The following is a 24,128-nucleotide window of genomic DNA, read 5'->3' on the forward strand; positions in this document are numbered from 1 at the left end:
TCAGCCTGCACATTGTTTCAAAACTCATCTTCACTTTAATAGAGCATGTACAGCAGACGACACACTTCAGTTTGACAATAACTCCATTTGACACACACCATTTTCTTCCGAACCATTTTAAAAACAAAACTGCAAACCCTACAAAAAGTCCACAACGGGTACATGAATACTGGTCAAAAGCCCAACATTATATATATATATATATATATATATATATATATATATATATATATATATACACACCAGACAAAAAGAATACATTTTCATAGTTAGCAATAAAAACAGACAGCAACCTCCATTCTCACTTAAAAGGCACCATGCTATATTGTGATACATCTTCCTGAGTAGGCCTTTGCGAAAACATTAAGCAGGCCAAGAGACGGCTTCTTTTCTTCATTGGTTGTAGTAGTAATCTTGGCCATAGACGTCGTACCCATGGCCTTTGTAGTAGCTATACTCGTCCTCATAGGCTCTGAAAGTATCCCCTCGGGGTTGCCCATTCTCACTTGCGTAGTATTCTGTTTGAACCTCATAGCCATTCTCGTAACCGGTGGTGGTGGTGGTATCGTACGGCCACGGCTCTTCAGAGGGCGTGTCATAGTGCCACTGCTCCTCCGTGGTGGTTTCGTATTGGCCCTGATACTCCGTGGTGGGGAGGACTGTGGGGAGCAGGGTGGTTGGAACGGCAGTGGTCGCTTCATTTTCTTCCCCTTCTTCCTCCTCCTCCCCTCCATTGCCACCATTTCCGTTTTCTTCCGTGGTGCTGTTGGTGCTTGTGCTGTTGGCGCCGCTTCCGTTCTCGTCCACCGCCTCTGCTTCTTCCTCTTCCTCCTCTTCATTTTCTTCTTCTTCGTCACTGTCTTCCTCTCCCTTCCCTCCTTTTTCGGGAGCTTTGTCCTTTTCGCCCTTTCTAGCTGCTCCTCCGTTTCCAGGTTTCTCCAGGGGCTCTTTCTTTACGGGGCCCTGCATGGACACATCAAATATTGGGGGAGGCGGGAAGTGGAGGAAAACCCAGAATTAGGAAGGAGGAAGGTGATTCAAGGCAATGCAAAATATGAAAGCTCGGAACATAGTACAGTGGAACCTCGGTTTATGAACACCTCGGTTTATGAATTTTCGGTTTATGAACACCGTGGACCCATCTGGAACGGATTAATTCATTTTCCATTACTTTCAATGGGAAAGTTCGCTTCAGTTTATGAACGCTTCAGTTTATGAACAGACTTCCGGAACCAATTACACCCATGCTTCAGTTTATGAACGCTTCAGTTTAAGTACTCCGCGGACCCATCTGGAACGGATTAATCCACTTTCCATTACTTTCAATGGGAAAGTTCGCTTCAGTTTATGAACACTTCAGTTTATGAACACCGCGGACCCATCTGGAACGGATTAATCCACTTTCCATTACTTTCAATGGGAAAGTTCGCTTCAGTTTATGAACGCTTCAGTTTATGAACAGACTTCAGGAACCAATTGTGTTCATAAACCGAGGTACCACTGTATAGCAACTTGTCCCACTAATCAACAGACCATGTCTGCATGTGATCCCAAATAGCAGTGAACAGGAGTTGTCTAACCCACTACATGATACAACTCTGACCATGTATATATTAGCAGCACTGTTCGAAATTCGCCAGGCGCATTTTCCACCTGGCTATTAGCCACTTGTGACCAAGTGAAGATGCCCGGGTGCTAGGATCTCCACCATCTGGAGGTGCATGCCTGGGGAATCCTCGCACCTTGACTCTTTTCACACCCTAGCAATGCACCCTGTAGAATCTTATCCATTTTATTTCATCCGTATTGTTCAATAAGAATGAATTTCAGGAACCAAAAAGTTTTATTGAAAAATACGACTTTCCAACTCTCTGGCCCCAAAATGGCAGCTAAGCATTCCGTTTGGGTGGCTGTAACCCTGGTTTAAGGAGACATTTGGCGCCTAGCTTATATATCTGAGTTTCTAACTCTGATTAGCACAGGCATAGGCAAACTCGGCCCTCCAGATGTTTTGAGACTACAATTCCCATCATCCCTGACCACTGGTCCTGTTAGCTAGGGATGATGGGAGCTGTAATCCCAAAATATCTGGAGGGCCGAGTTTGCCTATGCCTGGATTAGCGTTTTAAAATGCAGCGAGGTTGTTTTCGCACTACTGTTTCCCATTGCATTTGCCACATTGCTGTACACACTAGAGAGGGGCTGGGGATGCCTTCACCTGGTGCCCTTTACCTGTTTGGTTTCCCTGTACCTGCAACCCCTCCCAAACGTCTACTGATGAAGCTGCCATCTGCACATACGCTGTCATCTGTGCATGTGCCACAGCTTTTTCAAATGTACTCTTGGCTTCACTGCCAAGTGAGTGCAATTACCATTTTCATACTGGATGGAAGGTGATCTGGAGGAAAATGCAGAAAGCGGCAGCATTCCTCAAGAAGCTACAGGGTAGATATGGACTGTGGCTCATGTCATGTGCTCTGGGCAGCCTTCCAGGGGCCAGAAGCTACAGTGGGTGGAGAAATGAATATGGGGTTGCCATATCTTGAAGAGCCAAAAAGAGGACGCTATGACGACTCTCATTTTAAATACTTCTTCTATATGTAGGCTATAAGAAGCTGTGGTATATTGCTGAGGGTGGAAGGAGAAGAGAAGAGGGAAGCAAGTCTTTAACCGCCAGGTCTCATCCAGAAAGTATGGCCCAGAGACATTTTGGCAAATTTTAAAATACCCACCGGGACAGAAATTTGACCCCTGAAAAAGAGGGCCTGTCCTGGAAAAAGAAACAGCCAAGCAAGAGGGGATAAAGCAAGAGGGGCAAGGGGTGTGGCTAAGGAGAAGGGTGTGGCCTGGCCAAAGTCCATTAGGCCAGAGGGAGAGGTCCAGGAGGTTGTACCTGTCATCGCAGGTGTGTGTGTGTGTGTGTGTATGTGTGTATGTGTATGTGTATATGTATATGTATGTGTATATGTATATGTATATGTACATATGGCTCCAATACTTTGGCCACCTCATGAGAAGAGAAGACACCCTGGAAAAGACCCTGATGTTGGGAAAGATTGAGGGCACAAGGAGAAGGGGACGACAGAAGACGAGATGGTTGGACAGTGTTCTCGAAGCTACGAACATGAGTTTGACCAAACAGCGGGAGGCAGTGGAAGATAGGAGTGCCTGGTGTGCTATGGTCCATGGGGTCACGAAGAGTCGGACACAACTAAACAACAAAATATAGGCTATATGTACAGTATATGTGCTATATAAAGCTCTTGACTTTAAACTGAATAGTCCAACAATTCCCGTGTAACCGTTTGGAACAGATTTGTTAACCTTACTTCTGTTACACAAAACTCTATTTGTGTTAGCTGTTTTAGGGTGCAAACCCATGTCCGCATTCCACCTGCTGAAGGGCCATAGGATATGGTGGAAGTCCTGCTGTGTCTGTAGAGGACCAGATTTGCTGCTGCCATGACAGATCTGCCCCTGTCTGAGTTGGATGAGGAGCATGGCATGGGAGCGGGCAGGGAAGCTTTAACCCTTTGCCCCCACAGCAGTCCTGTTCTGAATCATCTGTCCTCCACCCCGCTCTTTGCAATGTGAGGGGAACTTGCCTTAATGCTATTAAGAAGAAAGCATCCCATGATACGGGATGGTTTGAGGCAACAGGCTGGTAGCACCAACTTGTACAGCTTTCAATTTATTGCAAGGGTATTAAAGGTCCACCAATCTTACCTGCTTAGGAGGTGTGGCTATGCTAGTGCCCTTTTTATCTCCGGTCACTGGCGCAGTGGGAGCCTCTGTGGCCTCTTCATTCTCCTTTCCACCTTCATTGTTTTCTTCATTTGACTGTCCCTGGAAATGTATCAAAAACCAGGAATCTCAGAATTAATTTCAACTTCAGTAGATGCAGCAACCACTGGTCTTCTGCGTTTATAGAATGGGCAACTCTCCCTCTCCTTCCATTTCTTATGTGTGCAATAACCATATATCATCAGATTATGACTGCTGCATAGAGAAGACATTAAACAGCTCTTTATGCATTATATGAGGAATACCTTTGTGTGATGCTCAAAAGCCTGCACTGTCATTAAACAGTGACCTAAATTATAGCACCTGTCCACCTCCCGCTTTGAAATCATCCCAGCTCAACAGAGTCCATGGTGTGTGTGAGAGAGATCGAGACAGGGGACTCAGCTATACAGCTGCAAATAAAAACATTTTGAATGTGTTGTAAAGTGCAATATACTATCGTGACACAAGATGGCGGTTGTGAGCTATAGCAAATTCAAAGCATTTTTCAAAACGATTTTTTTAAAAAAAAGCATTTTCACAATGTTTTTAACATGTGTGCAGATTCCATCAGACAGACAGAGAACGAGACGATAGATAGCTCCACATGCCAGATCAAATGAAATGGAAACACTGCTAACCATATTTTATAAAAAACAACAACAACAGACGAAGCTTGAAAAAATGTTTCCAGGCTAATATTGGAATGATGATCCAAATGCACACGTGTTGCATTGTGGAAACACAACTAGTATCTGGTATTTATTCTAGAGCAGGGTTCAGCAAACTTTTTCAGCAGGGGGCCGGTCCACTGTCCCTCAGACCTTCTGGGGGGCCAGACTATATTTTGGAAGAAGAAGAAGAAGAAAAATGAACGAATTCCTATGCCCCACAAATAACCCAGAGATGCATTTTAAATAAAAGGACACATTCTACTCATGTAAAAACACGCTGATTCCCGGACCATATGGATTTAGAAGGGGATTGGGCCAGATCCGGCTCCGGGGCCTTAGGTTGCCTACCCATAGAGCAATCAATAGTGTTGTGATATGTAAACGCTGCCAAGGAATTTGCAATGAGTGCTTAAAACCTCAACAGGAGATCCTTTCCATATGATGTTGGAATTGGGTCTTTCATTTGGTGGCACCTACCCTTCAGAATCTCCATTATATATCAGACTGATGCCTACTGAAGACCTTTCTTAGGAACAAGCCTTTTGAGTGGCTATATATATAGCTCAGTTGGTGCATCATGAGACTCTTACTCTCAGGGATGTGGGTTCAAGCCCCGTGGTGGGCAAAAAAGCTTCCTGCATTGCAGGGGGTTGGTCTAGATGACTCTCATTGTCCCTTTCAGTGCTATGATTCTGTGGTCTTCATTCCAGTCTCTGCCTGCATTGGATTTGAAACTTCTTTTTATGTATGAAATTGTTTTTATGTATGTATTCAGCGCAAAAACAAAACTATACCGTGATAAAGCCCTGAAACGAGATATTGATAAAGTGAAAGATATTAAAACTAAACTAATAATTGTTCAAAAACAAAAACAAAATTAGCTTAAATCTCCCAAAAGAAACCTTGATGTAGAGAAAACATAAATTTCTCAAAGAAACCTCTAAATAAAGTAAACCTTGACGAGGTGCTGGTTGAGTAACTTGTTTCACTGGAAAATCTCTATCCATTTCCTCAGAAGGAAAATATTTAGGGGTTGAGGTTTTCTTATCAAAAACTAGACAGGAACTGTAGACTCTGAAAAGAACTGAAAGTTACACTGCAGTCTGGGCTAAAATCCCCCAAAATAAGACTCTAGTTTTGTTTAAACCAAAGGTTGGCTAATCCTATGAGACAGTTCAAATAATGAATATCATAGCTATTTGAAAAAGATTAGATAGAGGGCTGTAAAAGCTCTCCCAGTTGTGATGTTATAATGCCATTGCTAAGACTGCTGCTATGTATGTATGGCTGATGTTTTTACTGTGAAATCGCATTGACATATTTTATGGGAAGCGGTTCATAAAGGGAATCAAATAAACAAATAACCCCAGGCTTCGATGGGAGGCTGTTGGCGGGCGGCGGAGGGCCGCAGAAGAAAAACAGTGGTTGGAAGAAGTCTAAATAACTCATTTGCACCTGCCTCTAGTCCATTGCAAATCGCTCCTGCTGCACTGTTTGGCCAGGAGCTCAGCAAAATGTGGAGTTTTGGCATCAGGGACATTTTCAAAAGGCAAGATGTTCATTTCTCATACTAAGGATGCATACACATTTTAAGATTTAAATTGGTTTGACTGAGAGATGGGGGATTGGGGCACTTTCTGCTACCGCTGTCATCAAGGCAACTACCTGATATTTGAAGGGCAAACTGGGAAAGTGAATCTCAGGTCCTGGATCAAACCTGATCTCAAACATTTGCACTGGCACCAGCGCCCCCAATGCTGGCACAAGCTCACCGCAAACTGGCCTAACGTCATGTTTTGCAGCGTTGCTCTGGCATTGCTGTTGGTTGGAGAAAGCTAAGTACTTCTGTTCTTAGGATCAGGTGGTTAAAACACTTAAAATAAGTTGTCGTGCAGTGCCAGTAAAAACCTACGTTATTTTCTTCTCTATTGCGAGAACTTGCAAAATTGCATGGTGCGGGTGGCTATTTGGATAGCAATCTGAGAGCATCGCAACCTCTATAAAAAGCAATTATAGTGTTCTTGTTTGTTTAAATGTTCCTGAGGTTCTGCTTTTGTCGAGGCTGGACATAGCCAGTAGCAAAACCATTGAGATGGATCCGAGAAATACAGTGGCGCTTTCTGAATGTTCACAAGTGACATTCTGCTTTTTTACATACTTAGTCTTGTGAAAAGAAGCCTCCAGCTGTCTGTCACGGCAGCTTGGAATCCCAAGAGCCCTCTTTCAACTGCAGTATTAAATTACTACCACTTACATCCTTGTCAGCACCTGACAGAGGAGTGGAGGAACAAGGAAGTGCTGCCAGAATAGGTAAATAGGTGAGCAACAGCTCTGAAGGAAGGGATGTAATGAAGCACCCCAGTTCCCTGTAGCAGCTGTCAGCTACTACAGTCAACTGCAGGCTTCTATGTGATTTTTCCCCATTGTTCCTTTGAACATATTTTCAAATGACTTAAAGTTTCTTAAGATCGCAATAAAAATTTATCAGGAAATATAATGTTTTTATTTAGTGCATTTCCATCCACCCCTGAAGGGCTGTTTGTAATGTCAGTCTTACCAGGATTGGTAAGATTTTGCAACCTAATTTAAAAGATCCCTGCATTGCAGGGGGTTGGACTAGAGGACCCTCGTTGTCCCTTCCAACTTTACAATTCTATGATTCTATGACTGTGCTAGCTACCTACTATTTCCCACTTGCAGCCCCACATGTCTTCAATTCCCCCTCCCCACTTTGTTCATTTTAAAATCCCTAATTTACATCCCCACCTCTTTGAAAATGTATGTGGAATATATATATTCTACATACATTTAGTAAATTATGTTTTAGAGTAGTTTTCTCCATACCATTCTAATTACTAATTGCTTCCTAACAAAATACATTATGGACAGAGGGTACAGTGCAAACACTGGCCCTGGTGTTCAGACCTCCTGCTCCCCCCCCCCGAAAAGCATTGACACAGGATAATTGCCTCTCAAATGCAAATTACAGCCTAGCAGACCTGGTAATAAATATATCTTTACCTCTAAAGCCCTATTATGTTGTAATTAGGGTTGCCAACTGTGGGGATTTTTTGTTTGTTTGCTTCTTTGGAAAGACAGTTCCCACCTTTCCATTTTAAAGACTATACTCAAGGCAGTTTACAGCAAGTATTAAAAAAAACACAATATATATATATATATATAATTCAATAAATATGAAGTTTTAGTGTTTCAACTATCTTCTTCAAGAGAAGAATCAGAATCTCCATCCCATGAATCTGCCATTTTAAAAAAATCTGTGTGGAAATTTGTATTTAAATATATATTTCTGAATGCATTTATCAGTATACTTTATCTCACTGTACACATTTATAAACATATTTTTATTCTAAAATGCCTATTTCTAAAGGTACTTTGGTACATTTTATGGTGTTCACACAACATATTAAATAAGTGTACAGTCTATACCTGTGTACACAGATAGTTGAGCTGTAGGCTTGTGGAGTTATTCACATATAACTTTCACTGGGTGTACAGTTTGTGTGCCTGTGTGCACAACAGCTGAGCTGTACAAATCAACAAGTGTACACTCTTTCACACAAACCCTTGTACGTCTGTAGAGACTGCTTGTGACTTAGCACCACAAACAGCCAAGAGAGACAACTCCTTTCCCCCCAAAAAACACGGGAACTGTAGTTAGAGGTGCTGGGAATTGTAGCTCTCTGGTGGGGGAAACTACAATTCCCAGGATTCTTTAGGGGAAGCCAAGTGCTTTAAGTGTATGGTATGCAGCCAGAGAGAGAGAGGGGTTTTTTTTGCCTAATTAAGGACAGGAGGTTAACTTTTTGTTAAGGACCCCACCAACTCTCCTTCTTTGACCAGACGCTCCTTCCGTTCACACAGCAAGAAGTTAGGATGCAAAACATTAAATATGTCTCCTCAATATAATTGTTTCTTATAACTCTTGCCACCAGGTTGCTTCACCTGGAAGCCCAATTTGGCACTTCTTCTGATCCACCAGGTGTCATCCTTTGCCCTCAGTTACCAGGCACTGTTCTGTTTTGCCTCTATTCTACCAGGCTCCACTTTGTGATCCATCGAGTCTCACCCTCTAGTTTCCAGATTCTGCCCCTAAATCTCAGGGCCTGAGCCTCAGGAGAGCTGGTTAATTGTCACGGTGACAAGGAGAACCCTACTCGGAAGTAAATCCCCATTGTTGAAGACACAGAGAACCTATGAAAGAGCCTTTATGGGGAAAGCCAACAAGGCTTTCTCTAGTAACCAGAGAAATAGTAAAAGGTTGGGCAAGATGGTGAAGCCTACATTTAACTTAGACCCACCCCAATAACTGTTCATAAAAACAACGCCCTAACAGAGTTGCCCCAGAAGGCTCAGGGCTTGAGACAAATGTGTGTAGAGTTCTGATTCTCATGCAGGAAGTTCATTTACATGGGAGAAAACATCTGCCCCCAAAATACAATACAACATAGTGGCACTCTTGTAGCTTTTGACATCCAAGTCAGGCCAAAAAAAATCATTTTTATAAATACTCTTGTGTCTAAGCACATATTGACCCAACAGACCATAACGGTACTGAAATGAAGAAGCTATTCCAAGCTGTTCAGGTAAAATATGTCTTCCCCAAATAACATGTATACCAAGATACATATTTACTTAGGAGATTATATCGGCTCTTGGGGAGCTAACACGGTCCTGAGGTAAATAAAAACATGGAGAAGATGCACAACAGCCAACACTGCAAATACGCCAGGGCTCAGACCTGTGTCAGGGGCCATTGCTCTTTGTGGACACATTGTCCCTTTTTGTGTCAATGGGCTTGCTTTCTGTTTGACTGAGGTGGGTCTTCTTGTGGATGGCTCTTTGAGGACAATCCACAGGAAATAAGACTCAAGTCCACTGGCTTAAGGAGACCTGTATTGATTACAGTGGGGCTGAGGAGTAGTGAGAAAGCCCTTCCTGGAGTCTACCAGGTTGTGGATTGAGTGGACGTTGTATAGTTGAGGGAGCAGGTGGAGAAGCAGGGGAAAGACTAGGCTGAACCTTCCTCCTTAACATAACTATTTTCTTAATGTAGGAAGTGATATCTGGTTTTCAACATCGCAATATATCACCAACTAAACATCTAATATACCAATACAGTCGTACCTTGGAAGTCGAGCAGAATCAGTTCCGGAAGTCCATTAGACTTCCAAAATGTTTGGAAACCAAGGCGCAGCTTCCAATTGGCTGCAAGACTTTCCTGCAGCCAATCGGAAGCCGCAGATGCTGTGCCAGACGTTCGGGTTCCAAACAAACCGGAACACCCACTTCCGGGTTTGCAGTGTTCGGGAGCCAAAATGTTTGAGTTGCAAGGCGTTCGTCAACCAAGGTACAACTGTATATCACAATGTCTGAAATAAGGATGGAGCTATGTAGAGGCATTGTCTGGCTTCATGATTTTCCCCACATTGTGATTTTTGCATCACACACACACACACACACAATTATGATTCACGATATATTGCACTATATCACAATATGCACTCCCAATCGGTTTTGGATCATATACCGATCCTATATATCACAAGGTGTTTCTTTAAATCATAATTCTTTAGATATGTGATTATCCTTATAAAAGAACACCTGAGGGTGAATTAAAGCTGACCTGCCCAAGTACTAAAGAACAAAATATTATTGAATGGTTCACCTGAGGGCCATAACAATTGCATTGGTATAAATGGACAAAAGTCACGTCTGTCTCTAAACCTTTGGCTCTCACAAGCTCTCACTATGTCTTTAAGGGTTACTTCTTGTTTAGATGACTTGAGACTTAAAAAATATTGCAAGGAACCAGAATGGAAACTTGTGGGCAGTTAGTAATCGTCACCATGGACGCTTCGCAGAGTACAGTCTATAAAAACAATCCTGGTTGTTTTCTTATGCTCCTTGGTTTGTTGTGACCAATGCCAAACACGTCTCTTACCCCTTCTTCTTCTTCCTCCTCCTCCTCTTCTGAACTATCACCACCATAGCCTTCTTCAGATGAGTCACTGTTAAACTAAAAAGAGATACAATTGTGAGGCATTTCCCGTATTTCTATCACAAAACAGAATGCTGAATTATACACATGTAAACGGTCAACTTCAGTTCTCAGAAACACACACACACACACACCCCAAACAGCAACAATCCCATCTGTACTATACATTTAAGGCAGTATCATCCGACTTTAAATAGTCACGTCTTCCCCCAAAGAATCTTGGGAACTGTAATTTGTTAAGGGTGATGAGATTTGTTGGGACACACACACACACACCATTCCGCTCACAGAACTACTATTCCCAGAGGTCCTTGGGAAAAGGGATCAATTGTTAAACCAATCTGGGAATTACATGTATAGCGCACAAGGGCCTTAGTAGCCCACATGCTTGTTATGCATATATGAAACTTAACGTTTAAAGTTTAAAACCGGAATTTCTCCTGTTTGTTCTGTGTCCTGCTGACACTGTGAAAGTTATTTCTTTTTTCTTTATTAGATTTATAGACCACCCTTCATCATAAGATCTCTGGGCGGCTCACAGAATAAAACGCAGGGTAAAAAGAAGTAATTAATTAAAAACAAAACAGCAAAACAATATCCCCACCCTTCCCACAGACACATTTAAAAGGTTGTAGAGGGGAACATTTTTGGCTGGCGCCTCTATCTTATCTATCTATCTATCTATCTATCTACCTACCTACCTATCTACCTATCTACCTATCTACCTATCTACCTATCTAAAGGTAAAAGGTAAAGGGGCCCCTGACCATCAGGTCCAGTCGTGTCCGACTCTGGGGTTGCAGCGCTCATCTCGCTCTATAGGCCGAGGGAGCCAGCGTTTGTCTGCAGACAGCTTCCGGGTCATGTGGCCAGCATGACAAAGCTGCACGAATATGACGTTTACCTTCCCGCCGGAGCGGTCCCCATAGCTGCCAAGTTATCCCTTTTTTAAAGGGATTTTCCATTATGCTGAATAGGCTTCCTCGCGAGAAAAGGGAAAACTTGGCAGCTATGGCGGTCCCTATTTATCTACTTGCACTTTGATGTGCTTTCGAACTGCTAGGTGGGCAGGAGCTGGGACTGAGCAATGGGAGCTCACCCCATTGCAGGGATTCGAACCACCGACCTTCTGATCAGCAAGCCCTAGACTCTGTGGTTTAACCCACAGTGCCACCTGTCCTATCTATCTATCTATCTATCTATCATCTATCTATCTATCTATCTATCTATCTATCTATCTATCTATCTATCTATCTATCTGCATCTAAACTTTAAAAAGGAGCAAGGATTATGAAAAATGGATGCTACTCAACTTCTGACCTTCAGCCAAAGAGCTCAGAGGAGCTTATCATAGAATCACATATTTGATTCCCAGAGAGACTTTCATGCAGGCTTTGTATATGGCGGCCGGTCCACTGAACTCCAGACATAGAGCTGCATATTATGCCTTCAGACCCCTTTTTAGTGCTATGGGCTGGACCACTCCTCTCAGCTCACATAGCAATCTACGCCTTGGCGATGCTCTCAAGGGGGGGATGTCAGTTTCTTCCTATCAGCCATATAAAAAACTGGAATGCATCCTGCATTTTAGGTTAGGGAGTGTTATCCCATTGCAAGCATTAAGGGTCTGAACAGTGTACCTAGAAGTGTACCTAGACACCCAAGCAGTCTACAGATGTTTTGGTTTTTATGTCTATATTGGCCTTAACCTAAAAGCCATGACTGTTTTTTTTTGAGGAGGCAAACTAGAAAGATATGAACAGGATTCATCTTCTACACAGCGAAGCACAAAAATACCTCTGTGCTCAAGAGACATGCCAAACCACTATTCTGCCGGCACATCATTCCCAGAAGTAGGACCATTTTTAGGCTTCTGACATGAGCTATCCTTGAAAACATGTAATTAGCATCCCCCTGCCCCAGCTGGTATCTCTCTCTTACATGCAAGAGTAGGGGTGGAGGGACAATGTCAATTCTGTTTGCGTTTCAAGGTAAACCTGAACTTGCTTAAACAATATGCTATCCTGAAACACAGCCATCCTTTGACATTCACAGTAATCCAAATTTTGCAATACACTTCTCAACAAATTAATGTCTACAAAAATGCATATTACTTAGGTGAAAGCATGCCTAAATTAAATCCAGTTGTGAAAATAACATGCAGAAATGCACTAAATTACGAGAAATGCCTTACAAAAAATGTGTATATTGGTCAAAACTGCATACAAAAAATCTGTTTATTAGGAAAATTCTTAAGGAAATTGCATGAGGATTTTTTCCACACAACTCCCCCCCCCAAAAAAAAATTGCTAAAGAAGTGTGGAGAACTGAATAAGATTGGAGAAAATAAGATACTGAAGAGAACCAAAATTGTCAGATCCCTTCCATCCCTATTCAAGAGACTATGTTCAAGACTCCTCCTTATGAAACTGCCATGTGAATAGCTGCAGGCAAAGGTTTTGTTTCCTTTTCTTATCTTTACAGTGGAAGTTGTTATTATAAAAAAATATTGTGACATGTATTCAGAGGCATGAGCCGTGTTATCTCATGTACTGCCTCCCTGGGCCATCAGCATTGATCCCACGGGGACCAGCTTAAAATTCCAAAATTCTAAACACACACACACACACACACACACAACTTTCTTTGCGGTGTATGTGGCAAGGAGCTGAAATTACAAAAGGGATTTCACATAGGGTTTGTGGGTTTCATGGTTCTGTGACTTGTATGTCATTTCTGAGGGCTACACGTAGATAAAGGGACCCCTGACCATTAGGTCCTGTCGTGATCGACTCTGGGGTTGCGGCGCTCATCTTGCGTTATTGGCTGAGGGAGCCAGCGTACAGCTTCCAGGTCATGTGGCCAGCATGACAAAGCCGCTTCTGGTGAACCAGAGTAGCACACGGAAACGCCGTTTACCTTCCCGCTGTAGCGGTTCCTATTTATCTACTTGCACTTTTGGGTGTGCTTTCGAACTGCTAGGTTGGCAGGAGCTGGGACCGAGCAACAGGAGCTCACCTCGTTGCGGGGATTCGAACCGCGGATCTTCTGACCGGCAAGCCCTAGGCTCTGTGGTTTAATCCACAGCGCCACCCGCGTCCCGCATAGATGGAGATGGTCTATTAGGGTGAATGGGAGACCCTCTTTTCCAGGGACAGTCCTGGTTTCTGATTTGGTCCTTGAATGTCCTGCTTTTCCTTAGGACATCCTTATTTTCATCAGAGAAATGTTGGCGAGTATAGAGTTATGCAGTGCTTCCCCCCCCCCTGGGGGTATGCAGGTGCATACCCCTAAACATTTTGTGTATCTTTGTACTTCTGTCCATCTACTGTATTTATTTTCCCCGATTTGAACTGTAAAATGGTGATTTTCCTGAGTCAAAATGAGAGTACCCCTAAACATTTTAAAGAAAAAAAGCACTGGAGTTATGTGACCCCCAAATCAAGGAGATAAGCAATTATACAACCTTTAGAAGACATCTGAAGTTAGCGCTATATAGGGAAGATTTTAACGTTTAACGTTTTATTATGTTTTCATATGCGCTGGAAGCAACCCAGCATCGTTGGGGCAATCCAATCAGATGGGTGGGGTATATATAATAAAATTATTATTATTATTATTATTATTATTATTATTATTATTATTATTATTATTGCAAATGTTGAATGGTATGGAATGGTGCACTGTTCAAGCAACCTCATTCTGCCCTTAGCCAACTCCTACTTGTCTGCCTGCTTACCTACATCCATTCCAGAAGGTGGCAGTAGCTGTGGCTTCCTTCTCAGTTTCAACATTGCCATTATAGAACTCAGAAGGGAGGAGAACGACAGCAAAACGATAATTTCTTGTCTGTGCCTCTTATTGGCTCTGACTTCTCCTACTGTTGGCCTCTTACCATTCTGCCACACCAATCTCAATGGACAGCAGTCGCTACTACACAGAGGCAAAACACTAGAGCCATCGTATAAAAATTAATTAGGCTCAAACGGGCCTCTAACTCAGCGTCTGTATTTGCCTTGATTTTGTGTCCCAGTAATGGTTCTTACATTTTAAAAGATTCAGGTTTGGCATTTTAAAAAGGAATTGCATTTACCTGATATCTCTTTACAGGTGGGTAGAGGTAGGGGTACCTATGTAGAAAATACCTATATCTGTTCTTGAATACCTGTCGGAAAAAGAGAAAAGTATTTCAGCTGTCGAATTTAAAGAAAGCATCAACCCATTTCATTTTGAACCGAGAATTTGATTTAGTTGACAACATACTGCATTTTCTTCAGAATCCTCTGATTTGAATCTTCTTCTGAAGTTTTTTACCTACAAGAAAAGAAGAGATTACTTAAGACGGTGGTGATTTTCCTTTTTTTCCTGCTTGCTTAGCTGGGTTTTGGTGCATATCCAAAATATCCACAATAGAAAGGAAAGTGTTCTTTATTTCTTCCACACTTTCAGGCTTCTGATCTGGGGTTGTGTTGAAGTAATTGTATTTTGTCCATACGTTGCACTAAAGTGCTGTTTGCTTCTGCATTAGCTTCACCCCACCCCACCCCACCCACCCCACACAGCAAACAACAACACCAGAGTGACACCTAGTGATGTATGAAGGATTGGCCTTCACAGATTAAAGCGATTTCTGCTGAGCAAAGAACCAAAACAGTTATCTGTAGTGGGGTGGACCTCTCTTTATATCTGTAGGATGCAGCTGGATGGGATACAGAAAAGAGCAGCAGTGTGATAAGAGAAAGATATATATCATTCTAAACTGTACTATGTACTATGTGCAGGGATATAAGCAGCCAGAGGTTTCCACCCCATCCTGTGTTGCTTTTGCTTTTGCCATCAGCGTCGCTTCCATTTTGCTGCAGTTCAGCTTCTTCTACACCCTACATTATTCATCTTGCTATTTGCTGTGGCCAAAAGCAATCAAATCAATTCTGTAAGTAATTTCAATGCATCTCACTGGAAAGGAAACCTCAGAAACATGTAACATTTGCAAACTGAAAAAGACAGAGCGAATTTCACTTATGTTCCGTTTCATGATTTCTGTTCTTAACCTCAGATGAACATGTGAATTGCAGCAATTTCTGGTCACATTTCCATTTCCGATGGACTTACCTTGCGTTCCTAAAGGAGGTGATATTTTGATATTTTCACTTCCGTGAGTTAACTTCAAATAATCAAAGCTCTAGGTGGGATACACATTCCCACAAACCCAAGAGCCACATTCCCTTGGGGTTTATTTGCCAAGGGGGGTGCATAGCAGCAGCTCCCATCCATCTATTCAAATTGACACACAAGTGCATCCTATTCATCCATCACCCATTTATTCTCATTCTCTCATTCTCTCTCTCTCTCTCTCTCTCTCTCTCTCTCTCTCTCTCTCTCTCTCACACACACACACACACACGCAGAGAGAGAGAGAGAGAGAGAGAGAGAGAGAGATCCTTTTTGGTAATGCAAATTGCAAGCAAAGGGGACCTAATCTGCATTTGTGACTGCTGTGTGTGGGGGGGGGGAGTCTCTCCACACACTCTCTCCAGGGTCCCAAACTCGATCACGTCCCCATCACCTGCATTTTGTTCCTTTCCCCTTACTCTGTAGTCAACGTGGAAGTCAAGGAGAAGAGATGGGACTGAGAAGCAGAGGCCCCCTGGAGCCGTATGGGAAGGCTCCTTGTACACATCTTCCTTGGATGCTAAGCGGCAGCTGTTTGATTTTGTCTGATGAATGATATTGGTATGTCTTTCTCCTCAACCATGACTTTTGTGGTTGTGGCTGTGGCTAGGCAACTCGGACATCAATCCATGACCAGTCCCACTGGGGACCTCATGCCAACTTATACACACACACACACACACCGTTCTGTTTGCATATCCGCCATCATGGCTGTGTGACCTGAGCAAGAGACAGGCATATTGCCAATATACACAGAATTGTCTTGTAGCATTTCAACGGACCGCCAGCAGGCAGGGCCAGCTGGTAGGAAATTCAATTGCTAGATGCAAAAACGCAGAACGGAAGGGTCAGTACCCTTCAGAAACAGTTACAAGAAGTGTCATTGAAGTACATGTTCACAATGAATCCCGTGCTACCTAAATAATTGCTGCTTTTACTCACCGAGAAGGCACAAGCTATTCCCAAAATGCAGAGGAAGATTAGGGCTGCCTTCATTTTTTCTGATTTCTGGAAATAAAAAAGAAAATACACTTGTGAATCTTCTAGGTTGGGGCACCAGGCATTTATGCACGACAGGTGTTATTTTCACTGTCCTATTCACACAATAAATGTGCAGTAAACACATGAAAGAGGAAACAAGGTTGTGTACACTGGGCCCACCAATGACCTCCATGTGTTCGAGAAATCCTGGTCAGTGTAGACAGAAGTCATCTAGATGGACTAATGATCTGACTCTGTATAAAGCAATTTCCTAAGTTTCTAGCAGAGCCTACATGCCCATTTTTTGGCAAACTTACAAAGCGTTGCAGCGTCTTGACTGAGAGCCAAAGACCAAGAAGGTCAAAAACCTCAGGGCCAGATCCAGCCCACCCCCCCACCATCAGATGCCGAGGGGACAGATGCCGAGGGAATAGGGAGTTTAGGTAAGGTGTCGGAGGACAGAGTTGTTGTTGTTGTTGTTGTTGTTAATTGAATTTATATATCCGGAGATCTCAGGGTGGTTCACAGAAAAGATCACAATACTGTATATAAAACCAAAGAAAAAACAATAACCCAATAACCCCACCCCCAGCCACATTTTAAAAGGGTACAGGATGTCAATCAGGTCAATCAAAGACCTTGTTAAAAAGGAACATTTTTGCCTGGCGCCTAAAGGTGTATAATGAAGGCGCCAGGCGAACTTCCCTGGGGTGAGCAATCCACAGACGGGGAGTCACTGCAGAGAAGGCCTGTTCTCGTGTTGCCACCCTCTGGACCTCTCAAGGAGGAGGCACCCGAAGGAGGGCCTCAGAAGATGTTATGTAGGCCATGCATGGTTTGCCATGAACCCGCTAAGCTAGCCTGCTGCCTTCAGATAGATGGAGGATGCTGTGCTCTGGGCAGTGCTAAGAAAGCTGCCAGTTCCGGCTGGTTGTGGTTTATGTCTGTGGAATTGGGGCAGGAACCATCTTGTCCTCCTTTACCTCAGGCAGCAATGTTCCTTGAGCTGGTACTGCCTACCATGTTGATGGCCTCCCCCTCCCAGGGTTAGTGAGTGGTCCCTCCTCCTATATATTTCTGCTTGGACTTGGTAGAAGATGAGCAGGTGGAGCAGGGCAAGGGCAGAAGTAGCACTCCTCTGATGAGTGCCTTTGCAATTGCTCACAGTGCCCCACAGCAACTTGCTGGAAAAGGGAACGTAGGCCATTGGCCTCAACAATGGTAGACCCTCGGCAGCTGCCTGCGGTTGCTGCCTGCTTGTACCAGGTTTGAAAAGGGCTGCCGCTATTGCATTCACCATATGGTCTGTTCCCTTCATCTGGTGCTCCTCCTCCTCCTCTCTCCCTTGGTCATGTTTTAGTGTGACCAACACGCTTCATCATGTTTCAGCATTGCCAATATACCTTCAGTCTTTCTACATGCAATGAGAATAGCTGTTTTGCTATTTCTTTGCAGCAGAGGAAACTTAAGCAAAACAGAGACACAAAAAATGTTGTACTTGACCTCACATTTGCTGTCAAGATGGAATTAAAAAAAATGTTTTTCTGAAATATGGCTGCCAAACATGTCCTATACTCAAAAGCAACTCTTGATCCTATCATAATCACATGTACTGTATAGATGTACTGTATAGGCATCTATTATGTTACCATCATCCTATCATGTAATGTAGTCCATCGTAGCCTCATGTGATATAATAGGCATCTCTTATTTCACTCTAGCTCCAACTACCCATTCTTTTTGAGAATTTGGCAGTGATATTGCGAGGAACAGCTGCCCTGGAACAGCTCCATGGATCTCAGTGGGATAGGAAGTAATACAAAGTTAATTGAATGAGGCTGGTGCTCCTCAAACCTCAAAACACCAACTCTGGACTGATTCCATGGGCCAACTGTGGGGAAGGTTGAGAGAAGGTGATATCTTTATCTCTTCCCAGTCATCCATCCCTTGTTAACAGACTGGTATGTCAATCCATTCCTTAACAACTTCAGGAGTGGTGGCGGCTATTTTTTTGATCCAAAGGTCATCCTTGTCCTCATATCAGTGGTAGACATTGCCAATAATCGGTGTGGCTAGCCACATGCTCTCTTGAACACAGCTCCTCCTCTTCCTCAACTGATCAGGGTGGATTAACACCTCTTCTCTGCTCAAATCATCAATCTGGTGACTAAAGGGGATGTCTGCATCTCCATCAGGGCACTGGCCTCTGCCTACCCCAGTTCTGTGTCTCTCCCCCCCACCTTTGCCACTACAGTCAAAATTGGTGGAGTCTTGGGGAGCCAGAAAACTTTCTTGTGGGGCTGGATCAGGCCTTGAATTTGGGAGTTAGCCACCCATGTTAGGTAAGTTCCTTGCCAGTAAGGATTGAAATCATAGAACAGGGGGCTGAGTAAACGAGTTTTGAATATTCTGGAATAAATCACAACGGTTACAGCTTTATATGCATTCACTTCATTAAAATAGACCAAGGCCCCTCAATAAATGGTCTAAAGTAATTGATGGTACCCACATCCCTAGTTTGGTTTTCTCAGCATAAAATCTTCACAACTTGGTGCCTTCCACCTGTTGTTGGACTACAACTTCCATCAGCCCCAACCAGAAGGGGATGATAGGAGCTGTTGTCTAAAACATTGGGTGGGAACCTGGTTAGGGAAGGTTGATATGAAGATTGATCCAGGAAGTCCCTCGTCATTTATTTTACTTCCTCCATACAGCAGATGAATTCTCATAGATAGTTTTTTTTTGCTTATGGCCTCCTAATGAGATCGCGGCTGATGTGACGTTTGAGCTACCCAGGTAGCTCCAAGCATGACAGGTATCTGCTAGGCTCAGCCTTGTCTACAGACTGCAGAGAGTATGACAGTGACCTACTCAGTAATGTATGGATTGCTGAGTAAATGAATGGAGAATACTTTGAACATACACAAAATGCTAAATAAATGCTAAGTATTATTACTGGGTGTATTGGCATAGGCTCATTACACAGAGCTAGAGAAAACTTTTGCTATTGTGGTTGTTAATAATTTTGGACTTCCTGCCCTCCCATCCACCCACAAGTAATGATGTAAAATAAAGTTCAGCCGAGCATCTTTGAAGCCAAAGAGCTACGGAATACTACTAGCTTGTAAAATGTAAAATATTCCAGGTTTTATTCTGTTTAAGCAATTTCTGGCTAGCAAGAGAATGATTTAAGTAACAGAAATTGTACTCTTGATAAATTCACACCTACAAAACGAAACATAGGTTACCTCAAAGCTAGAGTCAGAAATCCATGGTCTAAAGAGGAGAAAAAATTACAGTTGCCAGTCACTTACCAGCTTGCAGTCCTGAGAGTGTACAGGCTAGTCTCAAAGGAGTGAGGGGACAGAGATTTAACAGTTCGTCTGTTTGTTCTCGGCCATCCTAGTGGGATATAAGCACTATTTTTACCCTCCACCAGCCAATCACTGTTTCCCTTGCATGATGTCATTGAGTGGACTCTTACCAGAAATTCTCCAAACTTCAACATTTTTCTAGTCACAGATTTCATTTATAAACACACAGTGCCATTTTAGTGCCCAGAGTTTTGGATCATTCCACTTAATTGAAGGTTTGAACCAGAGATGAATAGGTTTGGATGCCGAGCTGCATAATGATGGTCTGGGTTTAAATTAAACTAAATATCGGGAACATTAGTTGGATGGGTTTTTTTAAAAAAAAGAGTGTGGTTTTTTTCTTTTTCTTTTGTGGGAGGGAGGCAGAAATTGCAAAGGGATGGAGTGAGAATTTCTCTATTTCCTCCTGTAATGCTCTCTACAAACAGAGTGAAGTCATTTGAATGGGAATTAGAATTAACTCTGACATCAAAAGGGCCACTTCACCTGTGATGTTATTTCTGCATGGAGCTGCTGCAAATAAGCATACATTGCATTAAAATAGACACCTGTACTATTTTCTCAGTCAACAGTTAACAGCATATTGTGCGGTCAGGTGGAGTCCCCCAAAGCTCCCAGGCAGCCCCCGAGCGGAATGATGACACAAGACCACGTTCTATGGGATTACAATTGGCCACAACTTTATTAAGAATTCGGACCTTGGCTCAGGCATTGGGCGTATATCCTTCCCAGCCCCCAGCCGGGGATCTGGGTAATTTCAGGGTTATCCAGCATGTTTGGGGGGTTGGGCTAGCTCTGGAGAACATATGTTCAAGCAGATAGCCCGCCCCCCTTCGATCACAGCTGCTGAAGAGGGAGGGCAATGACAGCCTATTGCGTATGGTCAATGCCTCCCCCTTAGCCCCATTTACAGGAACCCTGTTATCGCCGCCGCAATGGGGGTGGGGGGGTCACTGCCCCACGCCCCCCTATTTATGCAGATGACTAAAGGATTCCGCCCAAGGCCTGAATCCGCCAAAGTTGTGACGAATTGCTACGGGAAAGGCGAAACCTGCCAATGCAGGGAAAATTCCTTTCCGGCCCTTCAACAGCAGCCTTGTCGTAGCAGCGCCTGCGTGCGTATACGCCTGTGGAAGAAAATAACCTGTAATGCAATCATTAATTAATTTTTATTTTTTGGGAGTAGAGGGTGGGGAAGCTTCTGGAGCCATCGACTGCTTCCCAGGAATAACTCTGCTTCAGCCGTGTTCCAGGTAAGGTTACCTCCTCCTACCTGGCCAATCCCCCCGGCAACGCCTCCCCAAGCTGGATTGGACAGGTAACTGCGTGGGCGGAGATCACCAGTATCCAGCCCGGGAAGGCAGTGCTGGCCTCTGAACTTCCAGGGATCCCAGGGGTCGCAAAATGCGCCTCCCCTTTTATGTGGGGAACAGTCATTTTATTTAGCATTTAGATGGCACTTTTTAAAGTGTTCAATGCACTTTGCATATGAGACCGTTCTGGTGATGCTAGACTAGAAGTTCCATCATCCCTGACTATTGCCCATGTTGGCTGGGGCTGGTGGGAATTGGTGTCCAACAGCACCTGGAAGACCATAGGCTCCCCACCCTCGATCTCATTGAACATCCTGTTTTCCACACTGTCCAATCAGACGCCTATGGCATAGCTGTCAAGTTTTCCCTTTTCTCGCGAGGAAGCCTATTCAGCATAAGGGAATTTCCCTTTAAAAAAAGGGAGAACTTGACAGCTATGGCCTATGGGAGCCCACAAGCAGGGCATAAGGGCAACAATACCTTCCTGAGTTGCTCCCCAGGAAATATTATTCATTGGCAAACTATTTCTGAACCTTGAGGTTACACAGAGCTGTCATAAATAATAACTATTGATAGACGTCTCCTCTGTGAATTTGTCTAACCTCCCTTTTAAGTCCATCAGAATGAGCTGCCATCACCAAATCCTTTTGCAGGGGGACATCCATAGATTAATTGTGCAGGCTGTGAAGAAGTACTTCTTTCTGATAAGTACCCCATCTCCTGAGAAATTTCAGTAGCCTCAAAACAGTTCCCCCATCATTCCATCAAAATACTTTGGATGTTTCTCCAACCTCCAAAATGCATTTCAAATTTTCGCAATGCCCAGAACGACACTAGGTTGTGGCATTGTGGATGAAACAAAATGGTGGCTCGGTTGCAAACAACAGTTCCAGCAGCAGCAAGGGGAAAACAATACAACCTAGGTAAAAAATGAAGGAAGCTGTGCTGGGATCCTCAATTTTGAGAAACTGTTGGAGAACTTTTCCTTCCCCAGGAGAAAGTTGGTGAAATGTTCCCTTTTCTCCCCCCTGCCCATTAACAAGGTTGAAAAATTTTGGTAGGTCATTTGCAGACAGCTCTAAAAGCAGCTCTAAAAGCATGTGGGTGGCGCTCTGGTCTAAACCACTGAGCCTAGGGCTTGCCGATCAGGAGGTCGGAGGTTCGAATCCCCACGATGGGGTGAGCTCCCGTTGCTCGGTCCCAGCTCCTGCCAACCTAGCAATTCGAAAGCACGTCAAAGTGCAAGTAGATAAATAGGTACTGCTCTGGCGGGAAGGTAAATGGCGTTTCTGTGCACTGTTCTGGTTTTGCCAGAAGTGGCTTAGTCATGCTGGCCACATGACCCAGAAAAAAACTGTCTGTGGACAAACGTCGGCTCCTCGGCCAGTAAAGCGAGATGAGCACCACAACCCCAGAGTCATTCGCGACTGGACTTAACTGTCAGGGGTCCTTTAAAAGGTAAAGGTAAAGGGACCCCTGACCATTAGGTCCAGTCGTGACCGACTCTGGGGTTGCGCGCTCATCTCACATTATTGGCCGAGGGAGCCGGCATACAGCTTCCAGGTCATGTGGCCAGCATGACAAAGCCGCTTCTGGCAAACCAGAGCAGCACATGGAAATGCCGTTTACCTTCCCGCTGTAGCGGTTCCTATTTATCTACTTGCATTTTGACGTGCTTTCGAACTGTTAGGTTGGCAGGAGCTGGGACCGAGCAACGGGAGCTCACCCCGTCACAGGGATTCGAACCGCTGACCCTCTGATCAGCAAGCCCTAGGCTCAGTGGTTTAACCACAGCGCCACCTGGGTCCCTACCTTTACCTAAAAGCAGTCAATGAAGATGGAATACTTTATATATGTGGAGCAACGGTGTTGTCATAAATTACCGAGTCAGAGCATAGGCACTAAAGTTGGATTATGGTGAGTACCATAGGGCCAGCTACCCTAATCCTGAAGAAATGCAACTGGCCACAAGTGATATTTGCAATGCTTTTTGGTTCCGTTGAAGACTGCCACCTTCTGAAGCTGTGACCTCCCAACACAATTCTAGGTTTGGGACTCCATGCTGACTCAGAGGGAAAATGGCCACCTACATTCAGGGCAACTTCCAGAAAACATGCTCCTTGGTGGTCTGACACTTGGCTGGGACAACCAGCAGAAGCAGTTGGCTGGGATTTGCGACGGACACAAGCTCCTAAACTGGAAATGCCTTGGCGAATATTTGCATGTTATGCACATTCCAAATTTGAAAGAAGCATGTTAGTGCTATGTTTGAAACAGCATAATACGTGTCATTCTGATGCAAACATGGGAGAACTGCAAACCAGAAATGGATTCTAGCATGCAACCTGTGTCGAAAATCCAGATGGGAAGGCCATTTCCTGCCGAAATAACCCCATTTGACACTAGGTACATTTTTGTTGCAAACCCAACATGATGGAAAGTAATTGTAAGCCATGCTGAAAATAGGAATCTCTCCAGTTTCTCCTGGGATCCAGTGTCTGGCTGGAATAAAAAGAATCTTTATAAGATGATGTTGCATAAAAGTTTCAGTACTGGATGTTCTGACTTGAACCAAGATTTAAGAATGAATAGAGGTCTGGAGAAAGGTTTGAAGGTAACTGATGTTGTGCCGTCTCTGCAGTTTTGCAGATTTTGAACCAACCAATACCAAGGTGGGTGATGTCTTGGGTGGAAGGAAACCCATGTATCTTGCTCTGAGGCCCAGGATACAAGTAATAATACTAAGGCTGCAATCCTATACCCACTTACCAAGGAGTAAGTCCCAGTAAACTCACATACAGTGGTACCTTGG

At 43.7% G+C, this 24,128-nt stretch overlaps 1 protein-coding gene across 2 annotated transcripts; it reads right to left on the reverse strand.

Annotated features, from left to right (window-relative positions):
• Positions 1-222: 222 nt before the first annotated feature.
• On the reverse strand, positions 223-20,025 carry IBSP (integrin binding sialoprotein). Of its 2 annotated transcripts, XM_035114091.3 has the most exons (7): positions 19,944-20,025; positions 16,591-16,656; positions 14,740-14,790; positions 14,570-14,641; positions 10,420-10,494; positions 3,727-3,846; positions 223-963 (listed from the first exon to the last, which is right to left on the reverse strand). In XM_035114091.3, the coding sequence occupies exons 2-7, from the start codon at positions 16,642-16,644 to the stop codon at positions 394-396; spliced, it is 942 nt and encodes a 313-aa protein (XP_034969982.3). In that variant the 5' UTR covers positions 16,645-16,656; positions 19,944-20,025; the 3' UTR covers positions 223-393. The 2 variants fall into 2 exon arrangements, with proteins under 2 accessions (XP_034969982.3, XP_088516670.1); XM_088660544.1 differs by lacking the exons at positions 16,591-16,656; positions 19,944-20,025 and adding an exon at positions 16,043-16,235 and having other exon boundaries at positions 224-963.
• Positions 20,026-24,128: the final 4,103 nt, after the last annotated feature.

This window comes from Zootoca vivipara, chromosome Z1 (assembly GCF_965207765.1).
Source record: "Zootoca vivipara chromosome Z1, rZooViv2.hap1.1, whole genome shotgun sequence".
Lineage (NCBI taxonomy): Eukaryota > Metazoa > Chordata > Lepidosauria > Squamata > Lacertidae > Zootoca > Zootoca vivipara.

What these genes read in the sequence shown, in the direction of transcription:
- IBSP (XM_035114091.3), bottom strand. Translation starts at nt 16,644, where the DNA reads ATGAAGGCAGCCCTAATCTTCCTCTGCATTTTGGGAATAGCTTGTGCC. An exon ending in AGGATTCTGAAGAAAATGCA is followed by an intron (nt 14,642 to 14,739) that starts GTATGTTGTCAA and finishes TTTTTCCGACAG; the next exon opens with GTATTCAAGAACAGATATAG. An exon ending in TAGCCACACCTCCTAAGCAG is followed by an intron (nt 964 to 3,726) that starts GTAAGATTGGTG and finishes GTGTCCATGCAG; the next exon opens with GGCCCCGTAAAGAAAGAGCC.